Below are 26,401 nucleotides of genomic sequence, written 5' to 3'. Positions count from 1 at the left end.
AATCTTTACCATCAAGTATAATGCTGGCTGAAGGTGTTTTGTAGACGCTCTTTATCAAGTTGAGGAAGCTCCCCTTTATTCTGACTTTTCTGAGAGTTTGGTTTTTTAAATCATGAATGAATATTGAATTTTGTCAAATATTTTTTCTGCATTGATTGATATGATCATGTGATTTTCCCTTTATGTCTCTTTATCTTCTTCCATTAATAATAGAATTGCCTTAAATATTTCCTCTGTGTTCATTTAGAACTGCATCAGACCATGTTATAATTTTTGCTTCAATCATCAAGCGCAATTTAGAAAACTCAAGAGGAAAAGTAAAATTGTCTTTCTTCCTTCCTGATGTTCCAAGATTCTTTCTTTTTAAATTGTTTTTTCTGTTTTGAGAACTTCCTTTAGCCACCCTTTTTGGGTATGTCTACTGGAAACAAGTTTTCTTAGTTTTTCTTCATCTGAAGAGGTATTGACATCCCTTCCTTTCCTGAAGGGTGTTTTTGCTAGAAATAGAATTCTGGATAGACAGTCCTTTTCTTTCAGCACCTGAGGCATGTTGTGCCACTTCCTTCTAGCCTCCATGGTTTCTGATGCAAAACCCACTGTCATTAAATAGATTTTCCCTATACTTAAGGTACAGTTTCTTTCTGTTTTCAATATTTTTTCTTTGACTCTGGTTTGTAAAAGTTTGACTATGGTATGTCATGGTGTGGATTTCTTTGAGTTTATCCTATTTGGAATTCATCTGGCTTCCTAACTCTGTAGTTTATATCTTTTACAAAATGTGGGAAATTTTCAGCCATTATTTCTCCAAGTACATTTTCAGGCCCACCCTCTCTCTCCTCTCCTTCTGGGACTCCAATGTTAGATCTTTTGCTATAGTCCTAGAGGTTCTTGAGTCTCTGCTCATTTTTTTAAAAGTCTATTTGCTCTCTGTTGTTCAGATTGGGTAATTTCTACTGTTCCGTCTTCAAGTTCACCAGTTCTTTCCTCTGTGTCCTGCTTTCTGCTGTTGAGCCCACCCACCAAGTTTTTAAGTTTTAGTTATTGTATTTTTCCAGTTTTCAAATTTTCACTTATTCTTTCTTTATACTTTCCAATTCTTTCCTGAGTCTGTCTATTTCTTTCCTGAGATGTTCTATTTTTTCATTTGTTTTAAGGGTATTTGTAATTGCTTGTTGAAGCATTTTCAGGATGATTGCTTTAGAATCTATCAGATAATTCTAACATCTCTGTCATCTCAATACTGGGGTCTATTGATTGTCTTTTTCATTGAAGTTGAGATCTCCTTGGTTCTTGGCATGGTGAGTGATTTTAGGCTGCAAACTTGACATTTTTGGTATTTTTCTGAGACTTTGGATCTTGTTTAAACCTTTGGCTTTAGCTGGTTTTCTTTGACACCATTCTGGCAAGAGAAGAGGGAGTGTCACCTTGTTACTTCCAAGTACGAGTTGAAGTCCAGGTTTCCTCCTGGGCCACCACTAACATTTGGGGTGGAACGCTCCCTGGTTACTGTGGGGCAGGGGTGGGAGTACTGCTCCCTTAGGCTTCTGCAGATGCCACCCTGACTGGCGGGGTAGAAGTGGCTCATTGCTCCTCCCTGGGTTGCTTCCACTGACACCATGGAGAGGGAGATGCCCTCCTTACCACTGGGCAGCAGTGAAAATCCTGACTCCCTACTTGTCCTCTGACACGAGCCCAGCACAGAGGGGAGGGGCACCTTGTTACTGCCTGCTGGTGGTGGGGGTCCAGGAGCATGATCTCCACTGACACTGAGGAGTGTGTGGGGCTCATTTCTGTCCAGCAGGGTGGTTGAAAGTGCCAGCTCCCTGCTCTTGCCCACCCCAGCAGGCGGGGTTGTGGTTGGGTGTCTCATTACAGCCTGATGAGGTGAAATCTAAGCTTGGTATGGGGGGTGTCAAGCCACGGGGCATTTGTGTGTGTGTGTGTGTGTGCAATGCATGGCTGTATAGAGTACTTATTGCTAAGAGTTGTCTGTCTTGGTAGGCTGTCCCTTTCCTGGTCTGTTGACTAGAGAAAGCCGACTTTGGATGGGGCTTTCTTTTTTGTCCGTGCCTTTGGCATTTCTGAGTTGCTGACTTCTTCATCTCCAAATGTGGGATACATGAGACAAAACGTACTCGCCACCGTGTTGTCCCTCAGTCCCTAGCCAACCCACGGTTCTCTCTCTGTCTTCCAGCATCTCCTTTTGTTTGTTTGATGCATGATGTCCAGGGACTTAGTTGTACGTAGCAGGAGGAAGAGGGAGAGGTGTGTCTACCCCTTCTTCCCAGAAGTGGTCCTTACTTGCTTCTGGATTGTCTTCCTGCACACACCCAAATGTCAGCTTCACGAAAGCAGGAGCTTTGCTTTGCTCACTGCTGTATCTTAGCATCTAGAACAGTGCCTGACACACACTAGGTACTCAACAAATATTTGTAGAATCAATAAATACAGATAAAATAAGAACATACTGAAAACAACAGATATGAAAACCCTGTTCTGGTTTTGGTGTGGGCGAGGGCCTCAGGGCTGCATCCCTGAGTCTTCATCCTCCCTGCTCCCCTCACCCCCAGGCCCCCCGAGCCCCCACACAGGGCAGTCTGAAAACCTGGGGGATGGAACCCCTCCTGGGGTTTGCAGCTTACACTTCTGAGCTGGTGCAGTGAGGACTGTGGGTGCTTGGCCTGGTTTTGGTGCCAAGAGCAGAGTGGACACTGTGGGGAGGAAAAGGGAAGGTGACAGGGGTGAGGGAGTGCCTGTCAACCACTTTCTGTCCTCTGAGAGCTGCAGGGTGGGGCAGGGGGATGCTGGGGTGGGGGGCAGATTCAGAGACACATGGATGCCACCTTGAAATCTACCCAAGGCCCTGGAAAGACTGCAGCTGGTCACTGAGTGTCACGATCCTAGTCAACCTGCAGGCCAAGCAGGCACGGAGTCACTGTGCTGGGCATGGCACAAATGCTCAGTCCCAGCCACCCTCAGTGTCCAAGAGCTGATGGGACTCGGTGATGACGGTAGGCTCTGGGGCCCCAGCTTGTCTCTCTACGGCCAGGAGGACACCCTTGGGCAGCCACATCTCTCCTTCCCCTCCCTGTTCTTAAAGAAAAGGAGGCCAAAGCCATCCACCTCGGGGGAGATGAGAAAGAGTGAAAGCTTTCTGCTGACCACACAGCTTCTCAGTGGTGACACCAGCAAACCCACCCTCTCCAGTGGCTGTTTGGGGCCAAGACTCCTCTAAGATCACAGCAGCAGAACCCCTGCCGCCACCACCCTGTGAAGGGATCAATCTGCTGAAATGCTAGCTAAGCCCTGCAGAGAAGGCAAGGCGGCCTTGGGGCCCTAGAGAGGCAAGAGGCTAGCCTGTTGTTTCCACAGGGTCGTGGAGACTGGAAAGGGGAGTAGGGGAAGAGAGAGGAGAGTAGCAATGAGGCCACCACACTCCACATAGATGGGGCCTCAGAAGCAAACAGAGAGGCACCATCCCCCAGGGACTTGGCCCAACATGCTACTGTCTTGCTGTGTGACCGGGGCCAAATTGCTTAATCTCTCTGGGCTTCCAGTTCTTATAAGCAACAACTCTACAAGATTCTAGTACCTCAGTCTACAGAGTGAATGCTCAGAATTGGGGTTGCAGTAGGAAGGGCCCTTTTCCATCTCTCTCCATTTTGATCAAATGCAAAATAGAAGTACAAAGTGACTAGCTTTCCACTCTCCCACCATCACCAGGAAAACTGACATGTTGACATTCCGAGCAGGGCTCACAAACTCACATTCCTGCAGGGTCAGGTGGATGACTAAGTGAGGAGAGTGTGGGTAAGCGTAAGGCAATAATAGTGAGTGGGGTGGGCTGGGGTGACCTGGAGAGCATACGCCCCATGTAAAGGGGCAGCTTCTCCTCAGCTTTCGCTGCCTGCTGCCATGTGGCAATGCGAGTTAGGCACGGACACATCTCCTCACCGTCAAGAGAGGCCAGAAACCTGCATTTTTAAGTAAAATTTTTACCTTTTTAGATGTTTAAAAAAAATATGAACTTTTAAATAACACTGTGGCCGTCCAAAAAAATTATCCGCAGGCTGGGGTTCTGCCCAGGGCTGCACGCGGTTTGCAACCTCCACCGAGGCAGACTATGGGACTCGGGCCTTTGCCCTTTCTGAGGCCGCGTCCTGGTCCCTGAGTCGGGCACAGTAACCCCTCCGTGGGATGAGACAGCTCAGGGCTTATGAAGCACCTCCACGGTGCCTGGCACAGTCCCGTCCCAGCCCCGGGGCTTGCTCTGGCGTTGTCACAGCAGGCAGACCTGGGGAGAGCTGAAAGGAGGTGCAGTGGGAGGCTGGGGCCAGGGCTCAGGGCAGGCAAGGGCTTCCGCACCTAGAGGGCCCAAGGCTGAGAGTCAGGAGTGAGAGGACAGCACGGCCAGGCTGAATCCCAAAACACACTGACGTCCTGGGAAGCCCAGTGGGGTGGAGACCAGGGAGGACAGAAAGCAAGAGCTGCTTGGGTACCACCCAACATCATCCTCTCAGACTCTCGGGGACGTGCATCCCAACAAGAGAGAGCAGCATTACCAAGGTTCAATGTCATTGTCACCTTTTACCACCACCACCACGTAAAGAGCACGGGCTGTGCACCAAGCACTCTACGAGCTGGTCCCACCTGGGCCTTACAACAAGCCTATGAAGCAGGCATTACTATCATCCCTAATCTGGAAAGGAAGCGGAGAGCTTGGTTTGCTTGCCTTCAATGGAAACATTCGTCGAGTGCGTTCTCTGTGCTAAGCACTTCACGTGCATTATTTCACATGGCTCGTCTCCAGAGATGGCCCCTCCACAAGCCACACCTCCTGGGGTCCATGCTTTTTACAGCCCCTTCCCCTTGAATCCAGCCCCATCCCTGCTCTTGACCAACTGAATGTAGCAGAAGTGACACTCTGTGACTTCTGAGGCAGGGTCGTAAACTAAACTTGTGGTGTCCGCTTTGATCTCTTGGAACGCGTGCTCCCCACAGGGACCCAGCCACCGGGCTCACGCAGCCGCTCCTGCTGACAGCCCTAGCTAAGTGCCCGGCCACTAGCCAGCGCCGACTGCCAGTGCTGTGCGAGGCCATCTCGGATGCCCAGCTGGCCATGACCAAGGTGACTCCAGCCCCAGCCGACATCCGACTGAAGCGTCCTGGGAGGCCCTAAGACGGGACCACCCAGCTGAGCGCAGTCAACCTACTGAACATGAGAGATAATCATGTTTTTACTTTAAGGCACTAAATTTTGGGGTGATGTGTTATATGTCAACGGAGGACTGGAAGATCACTCACGAGAGCCGGTGGGGTAGCAGTCAGGCTCCCCCCTCGACAGCTGAGGAGACCGAGGCACAGGCAGGGGAGGTCACTTGGCCGAGTCCACCGCTGGTGAGGGGCAGCGTCAGGACGTGCTCCCCAGCTGTCTGATTCCAGGGCCCCTCAGCCACCCCTCCACACTGCCCACAGCAGCCCAGAAGTGCACGTCGGGGAGGTTTGAGCTGGGCTGTCAGCCTCCTAACGGTGGAACCGTCCCCTTCCCGGTGCAGGTGCCCTCCTGGAGGCCGGGCCAGCATCGGTCAAGCTCCTCAGAAGCCCTGACCCCCATGCACCGGCAGCCTGTTCTTCTCTGCTGGGCCCAAGACAGAGCTGGCACTGTCTGGCCGCGGAGCTGGTCTCCTCTCCAGGGCCTGGGTGCGTCAGGGGCGGCTCTGGGGCCAGAATTTTGACAAATGGCCTCACAGATATTAAACAAAAGAGATGACACTGCCCAGCCCTGGCGAGGCCCCAAATGCAGAGGATGAAAAATGGGGTGATTGATGTTGTAGGCCTCAGTGACAAGGAGAAATGCATCAGCCCTAAGAGGGCCGTACACTGGGCCCTGGCCTTAAATAAGTCAAATGGGAGCTTGGTGCCCCGGGGAGGCCGGCCCTGAGCGGGCAGGGGAGCAGAGGAGCCAGGGAGCAGGCGTGGCTTCCAGGGAAAAAAGATTCCCGCGGCCCACACCAGCTCTAGACGCTGAGTGCCAAGGTAGAGAGCCGGGGGCTTCTGGACAGAGAGGTCTGTGGGAGGAGAGGGCGAGTGACCCAAACTCTCTGAGCCTGTTTCCACATACGCAACACGGGGTTAACGTACTTGTTCGATTTCACATCAGTAACGGTAACAGTAGAAGAGCCAGTGATCACCGAGCACTTCCGCGTGTCACACAGCGTTACCCCATCATCTCACGGAGGCAGAATACAAAGGTGGGAGCATGAGCTTGCAGCCAGACTGCCTGGGTTCAAATCCCAGCTCTGCCACTCACAGGCTGGATTACCTTGGACTGGTTACTTAAGCTCTCTGTGCCTCGGTTTCGTCTCCACGAAGTGCCCGCCTCATAGCACTGTTGTGATAATGACACACCAGGGCTCAATACATACGGAGAGATTATTACACACATGGTCAACACTCACAGATGTTCATTCCCATCCTTCTCTAGCTCAGAGTGACCACCTCCCAAGGTCAAGATCTCAGGCAGGAACTGCTGGGCTGGGGGAAGCGTTGGGTCAAAGGGGGTCAGAGCCTCAGCTGATTTCCCTGGGAGGGTTCTACTTAAAGGGATCAGGGACGGTGTTGCCAGGTCAAGGTCCCTTTAAGGCACATGCTTTTGAGCCAAGCAGAGGTAGGGAGGGGCAGAAACGCAGCAGGAGACTCCTTGGTCTGAAATGGGGTCTTCTCAGTCAGAGCCCTTCCTGCTCTGACACCTTCCCCGAGACGCACGATCCCTGCCAAGCCTTTGCACGTGCAGTTCCTCCTGCCCAGCAGACAGTCTTATTCCTGCCTCCGCTCTGCGCTCCCGCAGCTGTCTGTGCCCTCCCCCCATCACAGCACAGTTCAGAGGATCTCTTGTTCCCTTGTCTCAGTCCCGTGACAACACTGTCTTGGCCTCTGCTGTGCCCCTAGCACCTAGGAGAATGGCTGTCCCTGAGCAAGAGCTTGGGAATTAGGTGTTGAATGACCCAGTGGATAAATGGTCCCCACCAGCGGAACTGGACCTGCAAACCCTGCGTAACGGACAACCATGGTTGTTGTCTTTCCAACACCCAGTCCTTCTGGTAACAGCCCACTCCACCCCATCCATCCCCAGTTTTCCTCTCGGGGACCTCTCCTCCTCATCTCTGTGACCAATGGTTTGGGTGGGGCCAACCCTGCCCTCTGGACCACGTGACTCAGGCCAGACTGAATAGAGCAGTCCAGTCTTCAGGGTCTAAGTCACTGGTGGAGGGATGGTCACGTGACTTAATCTAATCCAGTGAAAGTCATAACCAGGATTTTGGCTGGAAATATTAGAAAGAAGCCCCAGCTCTGCTGGTATTGCTACATTTGTCGGATGAGAGCTTACATTTGTAAGCTGAGAGCTGGGCACGGTGACCATTTTTGCTCTCACTTGGAGGAAAACTGCTTGTGAATGAGGCCAACACAAAGGGAACAGAGACAGGAAAAGGGGAGAGAATGAGTTCCTGATGAACCACCTAATCACCTGGATCCAGCTGTGCCTGAAGCAGATATTGTGGTAGCTCACCCAGCATCCATTCCATCCACTCACCATTTGAGAGTTTTTGGCTCATTCTTCACCCCAGAGGTAGGCCTGGTCAAGCTGAGCCAATGAGTTCATGACATTCCCCCAGCTGTGATGATGATTCAGGAGAGAGAAAATGACCTAAATTGGGTCCATCAGAGAGAGGCTTGGGACTTTAGTCAACGCTGGGGGAAGAGAGGCCCTTTCTCCTTCTATATGTGATGAAAGAAGCACCAGTCTCAGGAGGGACTCTCTCACCACTGGGAGGGATGCCTGCCTAGGGACAGGGTGAATGTGTGGAGTGGGCAATGCTCAGATGATCACAGAGGAAGAGAACTCAGCCCTGATGACGTCAGCAACTCTGGACCAAACGTATCCTGAAGTCCATGCCACAGCTGCACTTTCCATTTACAGGAACAACATATTTCCGTATTGCTTGGACTGATATGGGTGTATCTTTCTGTTACAACCCAAGGCACCCTAGCTAATCAACCTGCACTTCTCAGTTACCTGAACTAATGCACACCCCTTGTTTACCTAAGCTGGGGATTCTATCACTCACAAGCACAAGAGTCGGACTCATTCTGCCTCTCTTTTGCACACCATGCTCTGAGATGCTGACCCCTGGCTCCCGTAGCCAGGGCCCCTCCGAACCCATCAGACCACCCAGAGCCCTCCAGGGCTCGCCTGGCTTCAGGTCTCCCAGCTCCCGTCTCCACCTTCCCGGCAGCCTCTAAGGCAGGGGTAGGCAAACTCTCGTAAAGGGCCAGACGGTACACATTTCCGGCTCTGTGGGCCGTTCCGTCTGCCGCAGCGCTCAGCTCTGCTGTTGCTGCGTGAAAGCAGCGGTAGACAATACGTAAATGATGAGCGTGGCTGCGTCCCGATGAAACTTTATTCACGGACCCTGGAACTAGAATTTCACGTAATTTTCACATCACAAAATATTCTTCTTTTGATTTATTTTCAAGCATTTAAAAATGTAAAAACCATCCTTAGCTTGAGGGCTACATAAAAACAGGTGGTGGACCAAATTTGGCCCATGAGCCACAGTTTGCCAACCCCAGCTCTCAGGTCTCGAACACCTGTGGACTCCAGGCTACTCCCACCTTCTCTGTCCCCCAACTGGGCCGAGCTGCTGAAGTCCCAGCACGCCTCTGGGCTCTGACGCCTGAAAGTCAAAAGCCACTTACCAGAAGGACCACCCGTAGTCCCAGGAATGCGGTCTCCAGTCTTCAGGGCCGAGGCTCACGGTGACCTGGAACACCTGTGTGTACATCATGTGGGCTACCATTCCCAGGAGGCCTGTGAGGGGAGCAGAGCAAGGTGTCAGGAAGCAAGGGGGGCTTTGTCCACCCGCCACCGGCCTCTCAGCCACCTGCCGGCCTGTCAGTGCACGGACCCCCGGGCAAGGGAGGTCAGCAGGACCAGAGCACAGGAGGCCAGAGGGTGGGGGTTTGCAAAGCCAGCCAAGAAGCTGGAATTGGAGCCAGAGGGCAAAGGGCAGACTCAGAAAAATTTAAGCAAGGGAGACAGAGTGAGAGCTGTGTACGGATGGGCAAACATTTTCTGTTGAAGACCGGATAAGTAAATATTTTAGGTTTTGTGGGCCATTGGGTTCTGTTGCAACTACTCGACTCTACCGTGGTGCAGAGAAGCCACAGGCGATACGTAAATGGATGAGCGTGGCTGTGTGCCAATAAAACTTTATTCACAAACGCGAGCGTTGGGTGGGATCCAGCCCAGGGGCCAGTTTGTGGTACCTGTGTTAGGAGGTCATTTGGGAGAAGTACCTAGAGAGTTCTTCCCTAGACTAGTGGGTCATGAAATCAACTTCACAGATTGCAGCCAGCATTAAAGAAAAAACAAGAATGGAAGATAAATATCTGATACCACCAAACGTAGCAGAAGTCAATATTGTTCTGTAAAACTTTTCAGTTTTCTGTACGTGTGTGTGTTTATAGTGATTCTAATATGAAACGTTTTTCTGTGGCTCACGGTGAAAAATCTTGGAGCCAACTGGCTGGGAGAGCTTTGATTCCGAGGGATCCGAGCGGGAATCCTCTCACCACATTTTCACCACGTACCCCGGGGCAGGCACTTCACTCGCTGAGCCTCAAATCTTTCAAGCCTAAGATAAGGATTATGCCAGGTAAGATGGAGGGTGAATGAAACGAGGCAAAGATGACTCAGTGCAATCATTATAGCCACCAGGGTTATTATAAACCTGGGGGCACTTCTCTGTGTGGACTGTGGCATCTGGAGCCCTTGTGGGTGCACAGTGCGGCTCACTGACATGGACCTGACTTTTAAGATGGAATGATGCAGCGTTGATGAGGAGGGAAAGGGTAGACGACGACAAGAAAGGAAACCAATAATGCCTGTGCATCTACGGTGTGCCCAGCACTCTGTCAGACGACTTCCCCTCCGTGAATATCTCTTTTAATTGTCACAACTCTCTGAAGTAAGTACGATCATCAGGGCCGTGTACCGTCGTTCAGGTTGCCCACTGCACATCTCCATAGGGCTCCATTCACATCATAGTCTATGTACTTGCCACTCGCTGGAGTTGAAGCAGAACCACACCTGCAAGGCTGAATATGGGAGCCCTGACCATGATTATTCTCATTTCACAGGTGAGAAAATAGAAGCTTGTGGTGGCCACGTCCATCCCAAGTCACACAGGGAGCAGACGGCTTAGTTGTGACTGGGGCTCAGATCCAAAAGCTCTTCCCATGCTGCCGAGACTGCGCCTGTCCCCTCCTTGTTGCCCCAGTCACCCTTACCCTATTCTTGAGGAAGAGACAAGAGGAAAGTCAGAGGTAAGGAGAGGAGGGGTGGAGATGAGAGAAGACCAAAGGCAAGAGGGAGCGAGGCCCCGCCTCCCGGGACCCAGCCTTGGAGGGTGGGGATGGAAGGGACACTCTGTGTTCCCACAATGTAAATGGTCCACAGCTGGCTCTCTGAGAAACGCAAGCCCTGATCTGAAGCACCTGCCAGTTTCCATGGTGTACATACTCCCACCAGGGCCAGTTTCAAGCTGCCAACGTGACATGACTGACAGCAGAGCAGAGAAGAGCTGTGCGTGGTGGTGCCCCTGAGCTGAGCCAGCAGGCTCCAGCACCCCTTCGTCTCCTTCTGGTCACTTGATCTGTGGCCCCACTGAGACGGAGAACTTGGGGGTGATAGCCTGCGCATCTGGGCCAGGGTCGGCGTCTCGTGGACACTGCTCACTGCTCTCTGACCTCAGACGAAGGCTACTTTCCAGGGCTGGTGGGAGCACTTAAGCCAGGAAATCCAGGGAGAGGGTGCCCTGACAGACGCTGAGGGCCTCAGGAGCCCCTAAAGACGCCACCTGCCCCAGGCTGTCTCTGCCAGGCCTGAGTAGAGCCCAGACCCACCCTCAGCTGCGCCCTGGCAGGTGGTGCCAGAGCCTCTGGTCCTCTCTGCCTCGGCTCAGTCTGCTGGAAGGAGGGGACGAGGGCCGAGCCATACGGGTATCTTATTTTTCTTTCCTTGGCACAATTCTCGGTGAACCTGCCAAGAGGTACATAGCGGATATACCTTATTCTTTGGAACTGACGTAAAGGGCTCCTTGATAACGATTTATCCAATCAACTGGTGGTATTTATTTCCAAATTTTTGCCCTGTAAGCAACCCTGCAATGAACACTCTTCTACAAGACTCTCGGTACAGACAAGCAAGTATTTCTCCAGCGCGACGAACAGGAATTACCGGGTCATAAAGCACGTGCATTTTAAACCTGAGTCAGTGTCGGTGGATCGTTCTCTTAAGTGACAGTACCATTTTGTACTTCTGCCAGCTGTCTGAGTGCTACCCACCCAAAGCCTCACCAATACTTGATATTATAAGACATTAAAAATTTTGCCCATTGCATGCTGAAAAATGACACCTCAACGTAGTTTTAGGTTTTATATTTCCCTTATTTCTAGTGAGCTTGGGCATTTTTCATGTGTCTATTAACCACTTCTGTTTCTTCTTCTACGAATAGGCCTGTCTGTGTCCTTTGTCAATTTTTTTTCTGATCTTTTTCTTTATCAGTTGGTAGGAATCATTTTATGCGTTCTGGATACTAATCCTGCCTGTTGCATAGACTACAAATAGTTTACTATTTTTTTCCCATGTACAAAACATCTTTTTTAAAAAAATTAGTCTAATTAATAGACTATTTTTTAGAGCAGTTTCAAGTTTACAGAAAAATTAAGTGGAAATTACCAAGAGTTCCCATATGCCCCTGTCTCCACCCCCACCGCTTCTCCTATGATTAAGCTCTCTAATTGGTGTGGTGCATTTGTTACAACTGATAAACCAATCCTGAGACATTATTATTATCTCAATCCATACCTTACATTAGGGCTTACTCTTTGTGTTGCATATTCTATGGGTTTTGACAAATGTATAGAGACAAGTATCCACCATTCATGTGTCGAATAGTTTCATGGCCCTAAAAATCCCGTGTTCCCCCATTCATCACTCCCTCCCCCCCACCCCCCCATGCCCGATCCCCTGGCAACCACTGATCCTTTTACTGTCTCCATAGTTTTGCCTTTTCCAGAATGTCAGAGTTGGAAGCATATAGTCTGTAGCCTTTTCACACTGGCTTCTCTCACTAAGCCATAGGCACTCGAGGTTCCTCCTTGTCTTTTCAAGGCTTGACAGCTCACTCTTTTTAGCGCTGAATAATATTTCATGGTCTAGATGGACCACAGGTCATTCATCTGTGGTCCATTCACCTATTGAAGGACATCTTGGTTGCTTCCAAATTTCGGCAATTATGACTGAAGCTGCTTTTGTTAAATATTTTGATATTTGATATAGCCAAATTTAACAGTCTTTTCCTTTTTAGTTTTTGCTTCCTGTGTCTACTTTAAGAAGAGCAACACCATAAACACAGTCTCTGTATTTTTCTAACACACCTATAGACGTTCATGTTAATTCATCTGGAATTTATCTTGGTGAATAGGGTGCCGTAAGGACCTAACTTAATTTTTTTAAGTGAGTAGCTAAGTGCTTTGAGCTCTTATGGACTGGTCCATCCTTCCCCCCGATTTTAAATGGCACTTTTGTACCACAATCCAAGCCCCACATACACACGAGTCTATTTCCTAATGTCATTCTGTCCCACTGTTCTGTCTCTGTGCCAATGCCACCCTGTTTCAGGCACTATAACTTACAGCAGAGTCTGTTAGATGGAGGGGCGAGTCGCCCCTCCTACTGCCCGGTGCTCACGCCCTCTGGAATTGCTGCCCGACCCTGGAGCCTGGCCCTCCCTCAGCCCCTGCCAGTCCTTGCTCTCCAAACCCTCGGCGGTTGCGCCTTCTTCAGTTTCTTCCTGGTGGTGTCAGTCTAGGTGCTCTCTGAGCTATCTGATCTCTCGGGGCCTTGGTTTTCTCATCTATAAAATGCAGATGCTAGTAGACACAGGCAATTACAATGAACGTCCACCAAGAAGGAAAACATTCATGAGAATGACCCCTCCTTACATTAGGACAGTGGGGACTTAGCATTTTAATACAAAACTCTCCAGCTAGATCCAGAAGCCGGATCCAGCCTGTTGGCAGAATATTAATTTTCTGAATTGTAGTTTAGAAGACCATTGCTTTCTCAATTGAATTCCACTTATTCTCAAACATGAAGGCCTTTAAGAAAATTCAGTAAGTGAAAATTACAATTCACGTAAAGGTAGGTTGGTGAGATTCTCTGTGTTTATATTTTTTTTTAAAGATTGGCACCTAAGCTAACAACTGCTGCCAATCTTCTTTTTCCCCTTTTCTCCCCAAAGCCCCCCATTACATAGTTGTATATTCTAGTTGTGGGTCCTTCTAGTGGTGGCATGTGGGACGCTGCCTCAGCATGGCCTGATGAGCGGTGCCATGCCTGCGCCCAGGATCCGAACCAGCAAAACCCTGGGCCGCCGAGATGGAACGTGAGAACTTAACCACTCGCCACGGGGCCGGCCCCTCTGATCCCATTTTAAAGATTCTGCTTCAAACATCTGCCCCTGGCCCGTGATTCTGGAAACACAAGGTTCTGTACAGCAAGGTCGCCGGCAGCACCTGCCACACAAGCCCTCGGCAGAAGGAACCGTTTCCAACCATCTGAGTTAAGAAGTGACTTTCAGCTGAGCTGCTCACCTCCTAGATTAGCAGCAAATAAACGAACGAGGCTTTAACTCACAGCTGTGGATGTCTTGTTGGTTTCTGGAATCTCCTGACTCCTGACACCATAAATGGAATTCCCAGTCCGCGTGGTGAGGCAGCCGTGGCTTCTCCTGCCCCTGGGGGACCTTGGGGAGCATGGGGCTGGGGGATGTCGGCCGAGGGCTCAGAGCCTCCTGGGTGTGGTGCCAACCAGAACCCGGAGCAGGAAGGGCAGCAGTGACCCCCATTCCTGCCCTCTGCTGCTCCCCCTAAGGAAGCCAGATTCTGTTGTCAAGTCCAGAGGGGCTGGTGTGTGGCCAGAATTAAGAGACAATGTCGGGAGGGTCAGAAGGGGATCCCAGAGTAAAGAAGGGTAGAAGCAAAGTGAGACAGAGGGTCCAGTTTCCAGCTCTGTCACTTACCAGCTGTGTGACCTCGGGGAGGTAACCTCACCTTTCTGTGCCTCAGTGTCCTCAACTGTAACATGGGGATAACAACAGTACCTACCTTATACATGGGTATGAGGGTCAAGTGGCTTATTCTCGTAAAATACTTAGAACAGTGCTTTACAGGCACACAGTAAGCCCTGTGTAAGCGTATCTTGAGTGAGTGAAGGCACGAATGCACGAGACTCCTGTAGAGGCCCGCTGGACAGTACACTAGTCAAGGGCTAGGGCTGTTTTGCTCTCCACTGAATCGCCAGCACCTCGCCCAGGGCCTGGCACACACTACAGATTCCCTATGTGTTTGTTGAAAGAACAGACGGCCGCTGATTGCAGGTGCTTGGGGTGTTAGGCTGCCCGGCGTAAAGGTCTCGGGTCTGGGATACGGGAATGAGCGAGGACAGGGCCAGATCTGAACCCTTTGGAGAGTAAATTGTCTACGTGAGCAAATGTCAGAGTCATCATCCATTTATTTATCATTCATCAATTCAATCGGTCAAGGAATATTTATCGAATGATTTTCAGATGCCAGACGTTGATCCCGAGGCCGTGGGGGAGACTGGAACAGACCACAGATGCCCTGCTCTCAAGGGTCTCAGGTTCTGGTGGAGAGATCCAGACAATGAGCACACAAGTTAACAAGAATTGTCAGGGAGGGGGCCGGCCCCGTGGCCGAGTGGTTAAGTTCGTGTGCTCTGCTTCAGCGGCCCAGGGTTTCACTGGTTCAGATCCTGGATGCGGACATGGCACCACTCATCAGGGCATGCTGGGGCGGCGTCCCACATAGAAGAACTAGAATGACCTACAACTAGGATATACAACTATGTCCTGGGGTTTTGGGAGGAAAAAAAAAAGAATTGTCAGGGAGTGGAAAGTGCCATGCTGAAAGCAAACTAGAGATGAGGGACAGAGCACCGAGGGGCCCCCTCAGAATGGGTGGTTGGGAGGGGCTCTCTGAGGAGGTGACTCTTCAGCAGAGGCTTGAATGGGGAGCTGGAGGCCACCACACGGAGGGCTGGGGAAGGGCATTCCAGACAGAGGGCACGGCCAGGGCAAAGCCTTGCAGGCAGGACCAAGCCTGACCTGTCTGGGGAGGGGAGAGAAGGTTCCCGGCAGAGTGAAAAAGGGGAGGGGTGTTTGGAGACAGGTCAGGAAGGCGGGCAGGGGTCAGGCCATCCAGGAGCTGGAGGTCGTGGTGAGGAGCGTGGCTCTGACTCTAAGGGCAATGGGAAGCCGGGAGAGGGTTTACGCGGGGGACTAGTTGACGTTTTAAGCTCATTCTGGTTACTGTGTGCAGGCAGCCGTGGGCCGGGCAACTGAGAGCCCGTTCCAGGCTGAGCTGTGTGGACTGAGCTGTCGGCAGCTCCCGGGCAGGTTTTGAAGGTGGAGTCGACAAACCTGCTGATGGGCTGGACGTAGGGGTCTAGGTCACCTCAAGGTTTTGGTTTGAGCAACTGGGCGGATGAGGGAGCCATTTACTAAGGTGAAGAAGATGAAGGGAGGAAGACGTTTGGGGTGAGTGGAACCCCATTTGGGCCACATTTGTTTGAAGCGCCTATTTTATGCCCAAGCAGAGATAGCAAGCCAGCAGTTGAGTGCACAAGTCTGAGGTTCAGGGAACAGTTAGAGCTGGAGGTTTGAATGCGTGAGTCTGGCACACAGACATGGGCCTGGAAAGACCACCCAGGAGAGATGCAGGGAGAGAAGAGAAGGGCCCGGATGGACCAATGTCCAGTGCAGAGCAGAGTAGGAGGGGCCAACAAAGGAGGCCGAGGAGGAGAGGCCGGGGCAGCAGGGCGAAAACCAGAGTGTGGCATCGCCAAGGTGAGGTAGGACACAGGTCAAGGAGTGGGGAGCAGCCCGTTAGGTCAAAGATGAAGGCAGAGGAGAGAGCGCTGGATTTGCCAACATGCGCGCCTTTGGGGACAGATGTTCAACTGCAATAGGTTGAGAAGAGGAGAGAAAATAGCCAAGTAATGATAGAGAAGGCCTCAAAACTTGCTGCTGCATGGAGAAGCAGAAAAATGGGGTGATGGCTGGAGAGGGCCTGGGGTGCCAGGAGGGGTCTTGAAGGGGCGAGATATGCACCGTTCCTGTGCTTCCTCAGTGATCAGGAAGACAGGGAGAGACTGACGTGCAGAGGAGCCAGGGGGCAATTGTAGAAACAGGAGAGGAGGTGGGAAGGGTGGGGGAGGTTCTAGAAGACAGTGTTGGCTTCTGATGGGAGCTGGGAAGCCTGGCCCAACGATGGAGCAGGGAGGGAGTGTGAGCACAGACCACAGTCCTGGGGCAGCTTGGCTTCTCCCCCTCCACGGAGCGGAGCGAGGGAGACAGCGATGGGGATGTGGGAGGGGAGGTTTGAGGAGGGAGCGCAGGCGTGAAGTCCTTTCGCAGAGTGGGAAAGCACTGATGGTGCAAGCGCATGTGGCCCTCGGGGCAGTGCCCTGTGCGCGTGAGGTCTGTGCCCACAAATTTAAAGTGAGACCAGGCGGTGTGGCCCAGGCGGCATGCCTGTGGGGTTCAGGTGGGGAGAGAGGGGAGGGAGAGTGCCTCCTGAGTCTGGAGAACATGCAGGAGTGCCAATCCACGACGCCTCCCCGGGGGCAGGGGTGGCTGGTTCCTCAGCACGCCTCTTCTGAAGAAAGACTCTGCAGTCTGGAGACGCCACCTGAGAAAGGACATGGAGCAATGATGCCCAGCTGAATTCCAGGACTCCTCTTGCTTCTGGCCGCCTCTATTTTACAGACTTTGGACGTATTATGCTGATGGCACGATCCATTTAACTGAGATATCAGGGAGGTAGCTGATCAATTAATTTATAATATTATTAAAGATGCCGCCTAACATTACTCAGAACGTGCAGGGAGCATGCAGGTCTAAATAAATATTCTTGTGTGGGCAGGCACCCATCTCGTTTACCAACATCCCACGCAAGTCACGTCAGGGACATAAGACAGCAGGGCTGGTGGGGACCTGGAGGAAGCTGAAACCAGATGAGAGGGCAGGATGGTAGCAAAGGGAAACCCTGCTGGGACAGCCTGACATTCAGTTAATTAGTCACTGAGCACAAACTGAGCACCTGCTGTGCACGAGGCTTTCTTCTGGTTGGGAGAAATACACTGGGAGAAGCAACCTGGCCTCCCGCTGCTCTCAGGAGATGGGAGAGACAGACAAATGGGGACTACCGTGTGTCAGGGCAGCCAACAGGGGAAGGTCATGGGAACCCTAGCGGGGCTCCAGGCCAGGCTTGGGTGGGGAGGTCAGGAAAGTCTTCCAGAGAAGGTGACATCCCAGCTGAGAGGTGAAGGTTCAGAGGGAGAAGGAGGGTGGCCAGGCAGTGGCTTGAGCTCCGGCAGTGCCTGCAGGCAGAGTGGCTTGGTGGGGCTGTAACGGCTGTTAGGTAGGGCACGTGGGTGGTGAGAGCCACCACTGCAGGGATAAGCAAGACACTGCCCAGAAAGTTCTGAAGCATCGTAGGGAGTCTGGGCTCCATCCTGAGGGCAATAGGCAGAAATTGCCCAATATAACGTAAGCCACAGAGCCAGAATCAGACCTGCTCTTTAAAGATCTCCCTGGCAGCTGTGTGGAGAATGAGAAGACAGGAGGCGGGGGGGGGGGGGGGGGGGGGGCAACAGAGCTGCAGAGAGGACGGTGGGTCCAATGGGGCTGACAGCAGGAGGGGCTGGCAGGTCGCAGGTGAGCCACAGGGAGCCTGGCACCACTGAGATGGGTGAATTTCAGCAGACCCGCAGGCACTGGAGAGCCTGACTCCGGAATGGGGAGGGACTGGGGGAATTGGTGGGACTGAGCCAATTAACATCAGCCCTGGAACATCCTCCCACAGGAAGAAAACTGAGATCCTAAAGGCTGGTATTTCATGACACCAACCAGCTGGGGTCAGACAGAAAAATAAATCCCTTATCTCCACGTATCTAAACCTCCAGACATTTGTCTTCCCTGAGACCAAAGGCTGACTCTCCCGCCTGCCCTGGGCCTGGGGAGGGCTGCACCCGGCGGGTCCGCCTGCACTTAACACTGTCCCCAAGAAGCTGAACTGATGCTATGTTTAAAACGTGCCCAGATCTATTTTTAGAGAACAAGCTATTTTTAGACACTCTCCGGAGAACTCACAGCCTCTCTTGGTAGCATATTTCAGGGTTTCTAAAGTTCCTTCTCACACATAACCTAAATCTTTCCAGCTCCAATTTCAGTTAATTTCTTGCTCTGCCCTCTGAGGATGTGGCGGGTGAGTGGCTTGGCATCTTCTTGAGAGGAACCTTCTGGGAGCTTGGCAGTTACCAAGTCACCCCTCAACCTTGTCTTCTCAGAACTAGGTGGTTCCATTGACCCCGCCCTTTCTCCAAAGGTCTCCTTTTGGGCCACTTGAGTCATTAGCATCTCTCTTGTGTGGATTTTGCCTGTTTCTCTATTTGCCTTTTAAAGCAAAGTGGCTCAAATCAAAGGTGACATTTAATAGGGGACCTTTCCATTTCAGGTAATAGGTTACTGAACCCCCACCAGCCTTGTCCACCCCAGCCACCTCCATATAGCCCAGAGGCAATGAAGGGGCTCAGACCCTCCCCCCAGGATGGGGGTCTAGAATGAGTCTGGAAGCCATGACCCCAGTTTCTGGTGAGTCTTGGGGTAGCCCAGGGCAATTTGGTGGTGGGAATGATTTTTGATATTAATGGAGATGTCCCCCTGTCCCCCAGCTTCCCTGTTACCCTCCTTCCTTTGGGTAACTAGTTATAAGACCTCCATGGCCTTGGGGCGCAGCTGTCGGCGGAAGACAGAAAACAAGAGTCAAGGTCCTGGCTTTGGGGATTTCAAAAGCCTCCATGCAGATGGTTGAGGAAAAGGTTTGGAAGGACATGCGATCAAGCAAAGCCAGTTTCTCTTCCCTTCTCCTGGAAACCAGGTAAAGTTACCTGCCTGCGGGGAGTGGGAGGAGGTGGAGGAGGAGGCAAGGACAGTAGGTTCCAGGACAGAATGAATTCAACTATGTAGACAGGAGCAGGGCGGCCCTGAATATCATTTATTGCCCAAACCAGAACACTTCTGAGATGAAAGGGGGTGCAATTAAGAATTACCCTGGGACAACAGGAGTACGGGTATGTGATACTGATGATAGAATAAATGAATGAGGGAATGAGCCCCCAATCTCTCAAGGGACCCCTGTGGATGGCACCTAACCTTTACCTAGAGCTTTCCTTCTGCCAGGGACATTGCAGCCGCTCTCTCTGTGATGCGCACAACCATCCTATTAGCGTGTCCATTTCACAGGTGAGAAACTGAGGAAAGGTCAAGTGCCGAAGGACAGTCGGGAATCCAGGAGGAGAATCATGTCTTTTTTGCCCAACCTTCCTTCATTCAATCCATCTACAACTACTGAGCGTCTGCCAGAGCCAGGCCCTGTGCTAAGGGCTGGAGAAAGAGATAAATGGGACAGACGGTGCCCTGCCTGCTTGAAGCTCCAGAGGGGAGATGGACACAAGCAGAAAACAACCGCCAAGGGTCGGAGAGTTAGGAGATGGGAAGGGCATGGGCCACAGCAGTGGACATCTGGAGTCCTCTGTCCTGCGGTCAGGGAAAGCGTCCCTGGTGAGGGGTGTTTCAGCTGAGCCTGAAGGATGAGGAGAACGAACCAGGTCAGAGCTGCCCAGGTAGAGGGCACACCTCCCTGGGGTGCTCAAGCTTCTTTTAAACCAAGCGTTCCAAACCTCCGCACTACTGACATCAGGGCCCAGAAAACCCTTTGTTCTGGGGGCTGTCCTGTGCATTGCAGGACATTTAACAACATCCCTGGCCTCTACCCATTAGATGCCAGAATATTCACCTCCTCCTTCCCCAAGTCGTGACATCCAAAAATGTCTCTGGACATTACCCCAATGTCCCCGGGGTGGGGGAGCGGGGCTGAGAGGGCAAAATTGTCCCCGGGTGAGACCACTGTTTTAGATGCTACATAAACAGTTTTACAATGCAATGTTTTTATTTTTACAGTTTTACAGGTTCCTTCTATTTATTGCAAGTGTCACTGGCTTTTCATTTCCAGTAGTGATCTGAAGCTTCCTTTCTGAATAAATGTAAGTTTCAAACAAAGAGCGATTTAGAGAACAATCCTAAGTAAACGAGGGCACATGGATGTGGCCATGGCAGTGGAGGGAGAACGCGCATGCCTGAGCGTGAGGAAAGCTGAGTCAGGGCGGAGTAGGGTGTGAGGGGCCCAAGGAGGCTCTAACAGTGTGACACGTTCAGGAGTCTTTCGGGGGCGCCATCTTGCAGAGTGCACCTTTCCCTCTGAAGTCCAAGGTCAGCCTTCCTCCAGCCTGGCAATGGATTGTCTCTCTTGGGTTGGGCAACCAGAGAACGGAATTCATCGAACTTTTGGGGCCGGCAGGAAAGATAGGAATCTTTCAGTACTAGCAGTGCACTCTTTGAGGCAAGATGTGCACATGACGAAAGGCCCTGGGGGCTCTGAAATCACTGGGGTGGGGGCAGCATACTGGCAGTCCCCCCTCACGTCCTTCTGGGGCACGTGCTCATAGGGGCCCTCGGCAGACCCCCTCCCTTTGGCTTTTTCTCTTTCTACCTCCATCTGTGTCTCTCTCTTTCTGTCTCCTTCTGTTTCTGCCTTTGACTCTCACTCCCTGCCTGGTTCTCTCTCTCTCTCTTGTTCTCCCAGGAATATACAGTTACATGTGCCCAAGTGACAAGCAGGAATATTCACTGTATTCGGGGCTCACGCAGTGGGCCTCCCCTCTACTCCCATCAGGTCCACGAGGGCCCCTGACCAGCACAGAGAAACCCGCGATGGGCTTGGGGCTGGTCTCGCCGCCCCGCACCCCCCAGCTGGCTCCTCCTGCCGCGGCACAGAGCTGAGCCCTTCATAAGCAACCTTGAGGACATTCCTCCCTGTGACCCTGCCACCTCCCGCGCATCAGCTGAAACACAATCCTACTCTCGTGGCCGGTTAGGTTTTAAGTGCTCTGAGCTTCCACACGTCCCTGCAGCGACGCTATGACACCTTCCAGTCAGTTCCACCGCCCGAGACGCAGCCTGCACACTAGGAAAAGAAGAGGAACGGCTGGCCCCCTTGCTGCACAGCCTCCAGACAGCCCTTCCCTTCCCTGGGCACTTTCCAGTGTGTAAAGCACTTGACTATCCCATGTCTCATGTAATCCTTGCCTTTTCCCACGAAGGAGGCTAGGCTTGGTTGCACACTACCTAACAGAGGAGAGAGTGAAGCTCAGAGAGGTAAAGCAACCCACCCAGGGTAACACTGCATGTTTGTGTCCAGGTCCACCGACTCCAAGTCCGGATGTCTCAGCACTCCATCACAGCCTCTTCCATCCATTCATTTAGCAAGTATTATTAAGTGCTTACTGTATGCCAGGCCCTCCTTGTGGTTCAGGAAATAAAGGTGCATATAAGACAAACAAGGGGTCTGCCCTTACGATGCTGATATTCTTATGAAGGAAGAGAGAAAATAAACACACACGTTTAAAATTCAGAGTTTAATAAATGCTATGAAGGAAAACGGGGGATGAGGAAAAGAGGGTTTAGGGTAGTTAGTTCGGCCAAGGAAGCTGGGGCAGGACTCTCTGCAACAGTGACAAATTTAAGCTGAGGCCAAAACTGTGAAGCTCTGAGGGAAGAGAGGCCCCGGGGAGAGACGGTGGACCCCGAGCCATGAGCGGGGAAGGCGGCCGCGAGTTTGCGGGTCAGAGAGGAAGAGGTGGAGGCCCAACATATGCAGGGGGTGGGGGTGGCCAGGCGCGGCCTCTGCAGGGTCCTGCGGAGGAGGGCAGGGGCACTGGCAGCCTGGTCTCCTGCAGAGGCACATGCAGGCTCTGCCAGGCTCTCTGCAGGCCCTGGTCCTTTCCTGACCTCTGGCTGGGGGCGGGGTGTCACAGAGGGGCCCAGATGCCAATGGACTGCAGGCTCCACCTGGCCCACCTCTGTCCTGGGACAGGGGCCAAGATGGAAGCCTTGAAGACTGGGACCCAGGCCGCACCTGGGCAGACTGATGGGAGGACAGAGCTGGAGGAAGGCGGTGCAGCGAAGCTTGGAGTTGGGTGTCGGGGCACTGTCCCCCAGTCACACCCTGGCCAGCACGGTGAGCTCACTAGGGGCCAACAGCTCAGATTGCCCAGGTCTGAGCAAAACGAGGGGTGAAGGGTGCTTATGGAGGATGCGGGATTGGCCCCCAGGAGCCCAGGCCATCTGCTGTGCATCCCTGCCGGGCCTGGACATTGCTGGCTTTGCTCCTGTTGGCCTTGGCATCCCTGCCCAAGACCCTCAGCTGTCACCATCTGTGCTTTCCTGGCAGGCGCGGGCATCCCTGCCCTCTCCTGAGGAATTCAGCAGGGCCTCGGGCCGGGAGGCCTTCAGACCACGAGGAATCAAGGCTTAGCTGGGTTTGTGAGCTACTGAGAGGCAGAGGCAAGTGAGGGGAGGCTCTCGGTAGACCCCGGGGGCAGCCTGAGGCTGGGGCTCCCCCCAGTCAGCCCCTGCCTGCCCCAGCGAGGCTCACCCATGCAGCCAGAGACTCCTGGCACAGGCTAGCACTGCTCCTGAGCCAGGCCTCCCAGAGTTGAGGTCTGCGTGAGTTCCCCTTCCCTAGGCCTATAGAAGAGTGGCCCTGCACACCCCACCCTGCTCCCTAAGATGACAGAGGCATCCTAACCAGAATGCCAAGTTCCCCTCCCAACAGCGGACTGTCCTCTAGGGCCCCCGGGAATACACCCTCCCCATTGCCCCACTTCTGCATCCTGGACTAGACCACCTCGCCCATCCTCATTTGCTGGCTGGGCCTCTTCCCTTAACCAGCAGAGCACTCAGATGCTGTCATGGGAGGTGGAGTTGTGGATTCCAGAGTCAGACTGCCTGGATCTAAATCCTGCCTCCAGCTCTTACTGGCCATGTGACCTGGGCAATTCTGTTAAAGCTCTGTGCCTCAATTTTCCCATCTAGTACAGGAATGAGCCATGAGTATACAGAACAGTGGCTGGGGCATAGTCACTGCCCTACATGTGCTGGTGCTGTGGTGGTTGCTGTCCATGCCCCACCCCCGCCTGACCCCTAGGTTCCTGTTGCAGCAATCCGCCTGCCAGCTCAGACCTCCTCCGATGCCGACACATCCTGGACAGAGTCTGAGTTCTTCCCTTCCCGCTGGACCATGCTATCCCACTCCTGTTGGTTCCCCCAACACCCCCCAACCCCACCTACCACTCTCAGCTTACTCCTCCATCAGACCAAGAAACAGAGGCCCCTCTGTGTCCCAGGTCAACTTACAATACACTTACCAAGGTCACTGCTTGGCCATGACTTGTCCCAGCCAGGCAGATTCTGGAATGAGGTGTGTGTCCTCACGGAGAGGGAGGGGGTAATGTGGAAGTGTGGGGAGCCACCTGAGAGATGATGCAGAGGGAACTCTGAGAGGATGCCGAGTGGGGCACCCCAGGCAGACTTGGGGTAAGGAAGACGGCCTCGCAGGGTGGCACTTGGGCCACATGGCGGCCGATGTGAAGCTGCCATTACGAGGCCTGCCTGTGTGCACCAGCAGGAATTCTGCACGCAGCCTCTCCCTGATTCTGCATGGGAACTTCATGAGGGAGGAGCTGCTGTCATCTCTCTTTAACAGATAAGGAGACTGAGGCTCAGAAAAGCTGAGGATGTATGCGGAGGGCCACGGGGGCTAGCTCCAAGTGGGCCCTTGGACATTTCTCTGCTGCCTCTTAAAGGGCTGGATTCTCCAGGTAAATGACGCCATCACTGTCATCCCTCGCAGCCTGAACCTCAGGAGAAGAGGTATGACCAAGCGTGATGACAAGAAAAACAGCAATCTGACCAGGGTGGGGGGTGGTACTGAGAGCCACCAGAGGCACCTCAGGCTGCAGGGGATGGAACCTCAGGAGACCTGGAGTCAGAGGCTCTGGGCAAAGGTGGGGCACAGCGTGGCACTGGGGGTGACCCAGCTCTTGCCTGTCTTGTCACTGGTTGACTCTTACCTGGTCTCTACCCCAGGGGGTCTCAGAGCCCCCAGGCCTTGCCAGGACTTGTAATATCACATGGGCAGTGTGTCTCCACCCAGACAGAGAAGAATGAGGACGCAGCAGCTCCTCACTCCAGCCTGCTCCCGGAGTCCCAGACACCACTGGCCTGACACCTGCCCATCACACCTGGACAGCCAGCAATGTCTGTCTGGCCATCCAGCAGGGAAGAGACCACTGGGTTAGAGTCAGACACATCTGGGTTTGAATCTCAATTCTGCAACTTCCCAGCTGTGTGTCCATGGACAAGTCACTTAACATCTCTGAGGCCCTGTTTCCTCATCTGGAAAGTGGGGATAATCCACCCATACAGCCAATACTCCTCGAGCACCTCTTGTGTGCCAGATATTTTTCTAAGTCTTGGGGACACAGTGGAGAGCAAGACAGAGTCCCTGTCCTCATGGAGATGATGTTCAAGTTGGGAGACAGACGACAAACATGCACTTTCAGGGAAGAAACAGGAGCCAGAGTGACTGGGGAAGCCGCTTTAGACTGGATCACAGGGAAGGCCTCTGGGAGGGAGCTTCAGGCTGGAACCTGAAGGGTAAGGAAGAGTCCCAGCAGAGGGGACAGCGATGGCCAGGCCCTGGCTGGGGAGGAGGGGTCAGTGTGGTTGGAGCCTGGGGAGCAAGGGGCGAGGGGGCGCAGGGCAGTGGGGAAGGGTGAGTTGGGGAGGGGTTGGGATTTCAACACAGCAGGAAGCCGTTGGAAGGTTTTAAGCAGGGGGTGACACCTTCCCCATGTACGGTCGGATTCTACATAAAAACACAGAGCACACAGTAAGCGCTTGATCAATGCGGGTTCCCTCTTGTGTGGTCTCCATCCCAGTGGTCTCAGAGCCCCGAGCCTCGCCAGGCCTTGCAACGCCGTGGGGGCGGCGTGGGGTCCGGCTTTCCCCTTGGGGGAGCCCGGGGGAGCAGGCGGTAGGGGTGCAGCAGCCTGTCTTCCGGGCCGGGTCTACTCTGGGCTCTCTCCTTCGGCAGATCCTGCCAGCCAGCCACCTTCCCAGAGACAAATGGCCGGCAAGCACACACTCGTCGTCTCAAAATAGTCACCAGGGAGTTCCCGACTCCCAGGAGAAGCACACAGAAGACGCTGTTTGTGAGAAGAGTTCTCAGCGTGGAGAACTTCCATCCAGGGGGAGCGCCCTCCCGGGGCCCTTCGACTCCCCAGCCAGCCATCTGCAGCGGCAGATCAGCATCCGAGGAGGAGAGAGGAGGAGAGACGGGAGCTGGGGAGACAGCACGGCCCTTCAGTGCGGAACAGGCAAGGTGGGACGCCAGGCCCAGGCAGGGGCCACGGAGGGCCCTCCAAGGGGCCGGCGGGAGGGTCAGCTCTTCAGAAGGGACTTTGGCAATGGCTGTCAAAACTGACAATGCGCCTTCCTTTTGACCCCGCAATCTCGCCTCTGGGATGTTGCTCTCAGACATAGCACACATGTGGGCAGAGACATACGGACAAGGGTTCTCCCTGCAGCAGAGGATTGAAAACACCCTAAAAGGCCACTGATAGGGGACTAATGGATTAAGTGACAGCAACAGAAATCTCTGTCTCCGTTCCTGAGCTTATCTCCCGCCCCCTTCCCCTCTCTCACTCTTCTCCAGCCTCTCTCGACTCCTTGTTGTCCCTTCACTGTGCCAGGCCTGTTCCTACCTTAGGGCCTTTGCACTTGCTGTCCGTCTACCTGAGTCACCCTTCTTTCAGATCTCCACACGTCTGGTTGCTTCACTTCTTGGTAGGTGGCTTCCAAGGTGACCTTGAATGTTCGCTGCCTCTTGGTGTTCACACCTTTGTGGAATCCTCTCCTTCGAGTGTGGGCTGGACTGACTGACTAACAGAATATAGCAGACGTGGTGGAATGTCACTTCCCACATTAGGTTTGTAAAAGACTGTGGCTTCCATCTCGGGCTCTCGCTCTTCTCTTAGCATGCGTTCTCTCTCCCTCTCTTTTTTGGATCTCCTGTGCTGCAGGAAGCCAGCTGCCATGTTGCGAGCAGCCCTTGGGAGAGGCCCACACGGCTGGGCACTGAGGCTCTCAGCCCGATGGCCCGTGAGGGACTGAAGCTGCCACAGCCACGACAGGCAGCCTGGAGGCAGACCCTGCAGCCTCGGTCACGTGCAGAGGGGACCGCAGCCCTGGCCCACAGTTCAATGGCCGCCTCGTGAGAGACTTGGAGCCAG

The 26,401-nt window shown here is 53.0% G+C and overlaps 1 protein-coding gene across 5 annotated transcripts in view; it reads right to left on the bottom strand.

Moving 5' to 3' along the window:
• The window catches only part of GSG1L (GSG1 like), a 207,103-nt gene that overhangs the window by 27,256 nt on the left and 153,446 nt on the right, over positions 1–26,401 (bottom strand). For all 5 annotated transcript variants that reach the window (XR_011494210.1, XR_011494211.1, XR_011494212.1 and 2 more), the window contains exon 4: positions 8,758–8,869. Coding sequence is in view for 2 of the 5 variants with exons in the window: in XM_044747295.2 (XP_044603230.2) it covers positions 8,758–8,869 (112 nt within the window). In the remaining 3 variants the exon portion in view is untranslated. The remainder of the gene's footprint in view (positions 1–8,757; positions 8,870–26,401) is intronic.

The sequence above is a fragment of the Equus asinus genome, chromosome 14 (genome assembly GCF_041296235.1).
Source record: "Equus asinus isolate D_3611 breed Donkey chromosome 14, EquAss-T2T_v2, whole genome shotgun sequence".
NCBI lineage: Eukaryota > Metazoa > Chordata > Mammalia > Perissodactyla > Equidae > Equus > Equus asinus.
Note: the sequence above shows the minus strand (reverse complement) of the source record. Positions and strands in the feature narration are given on the sequence as shown.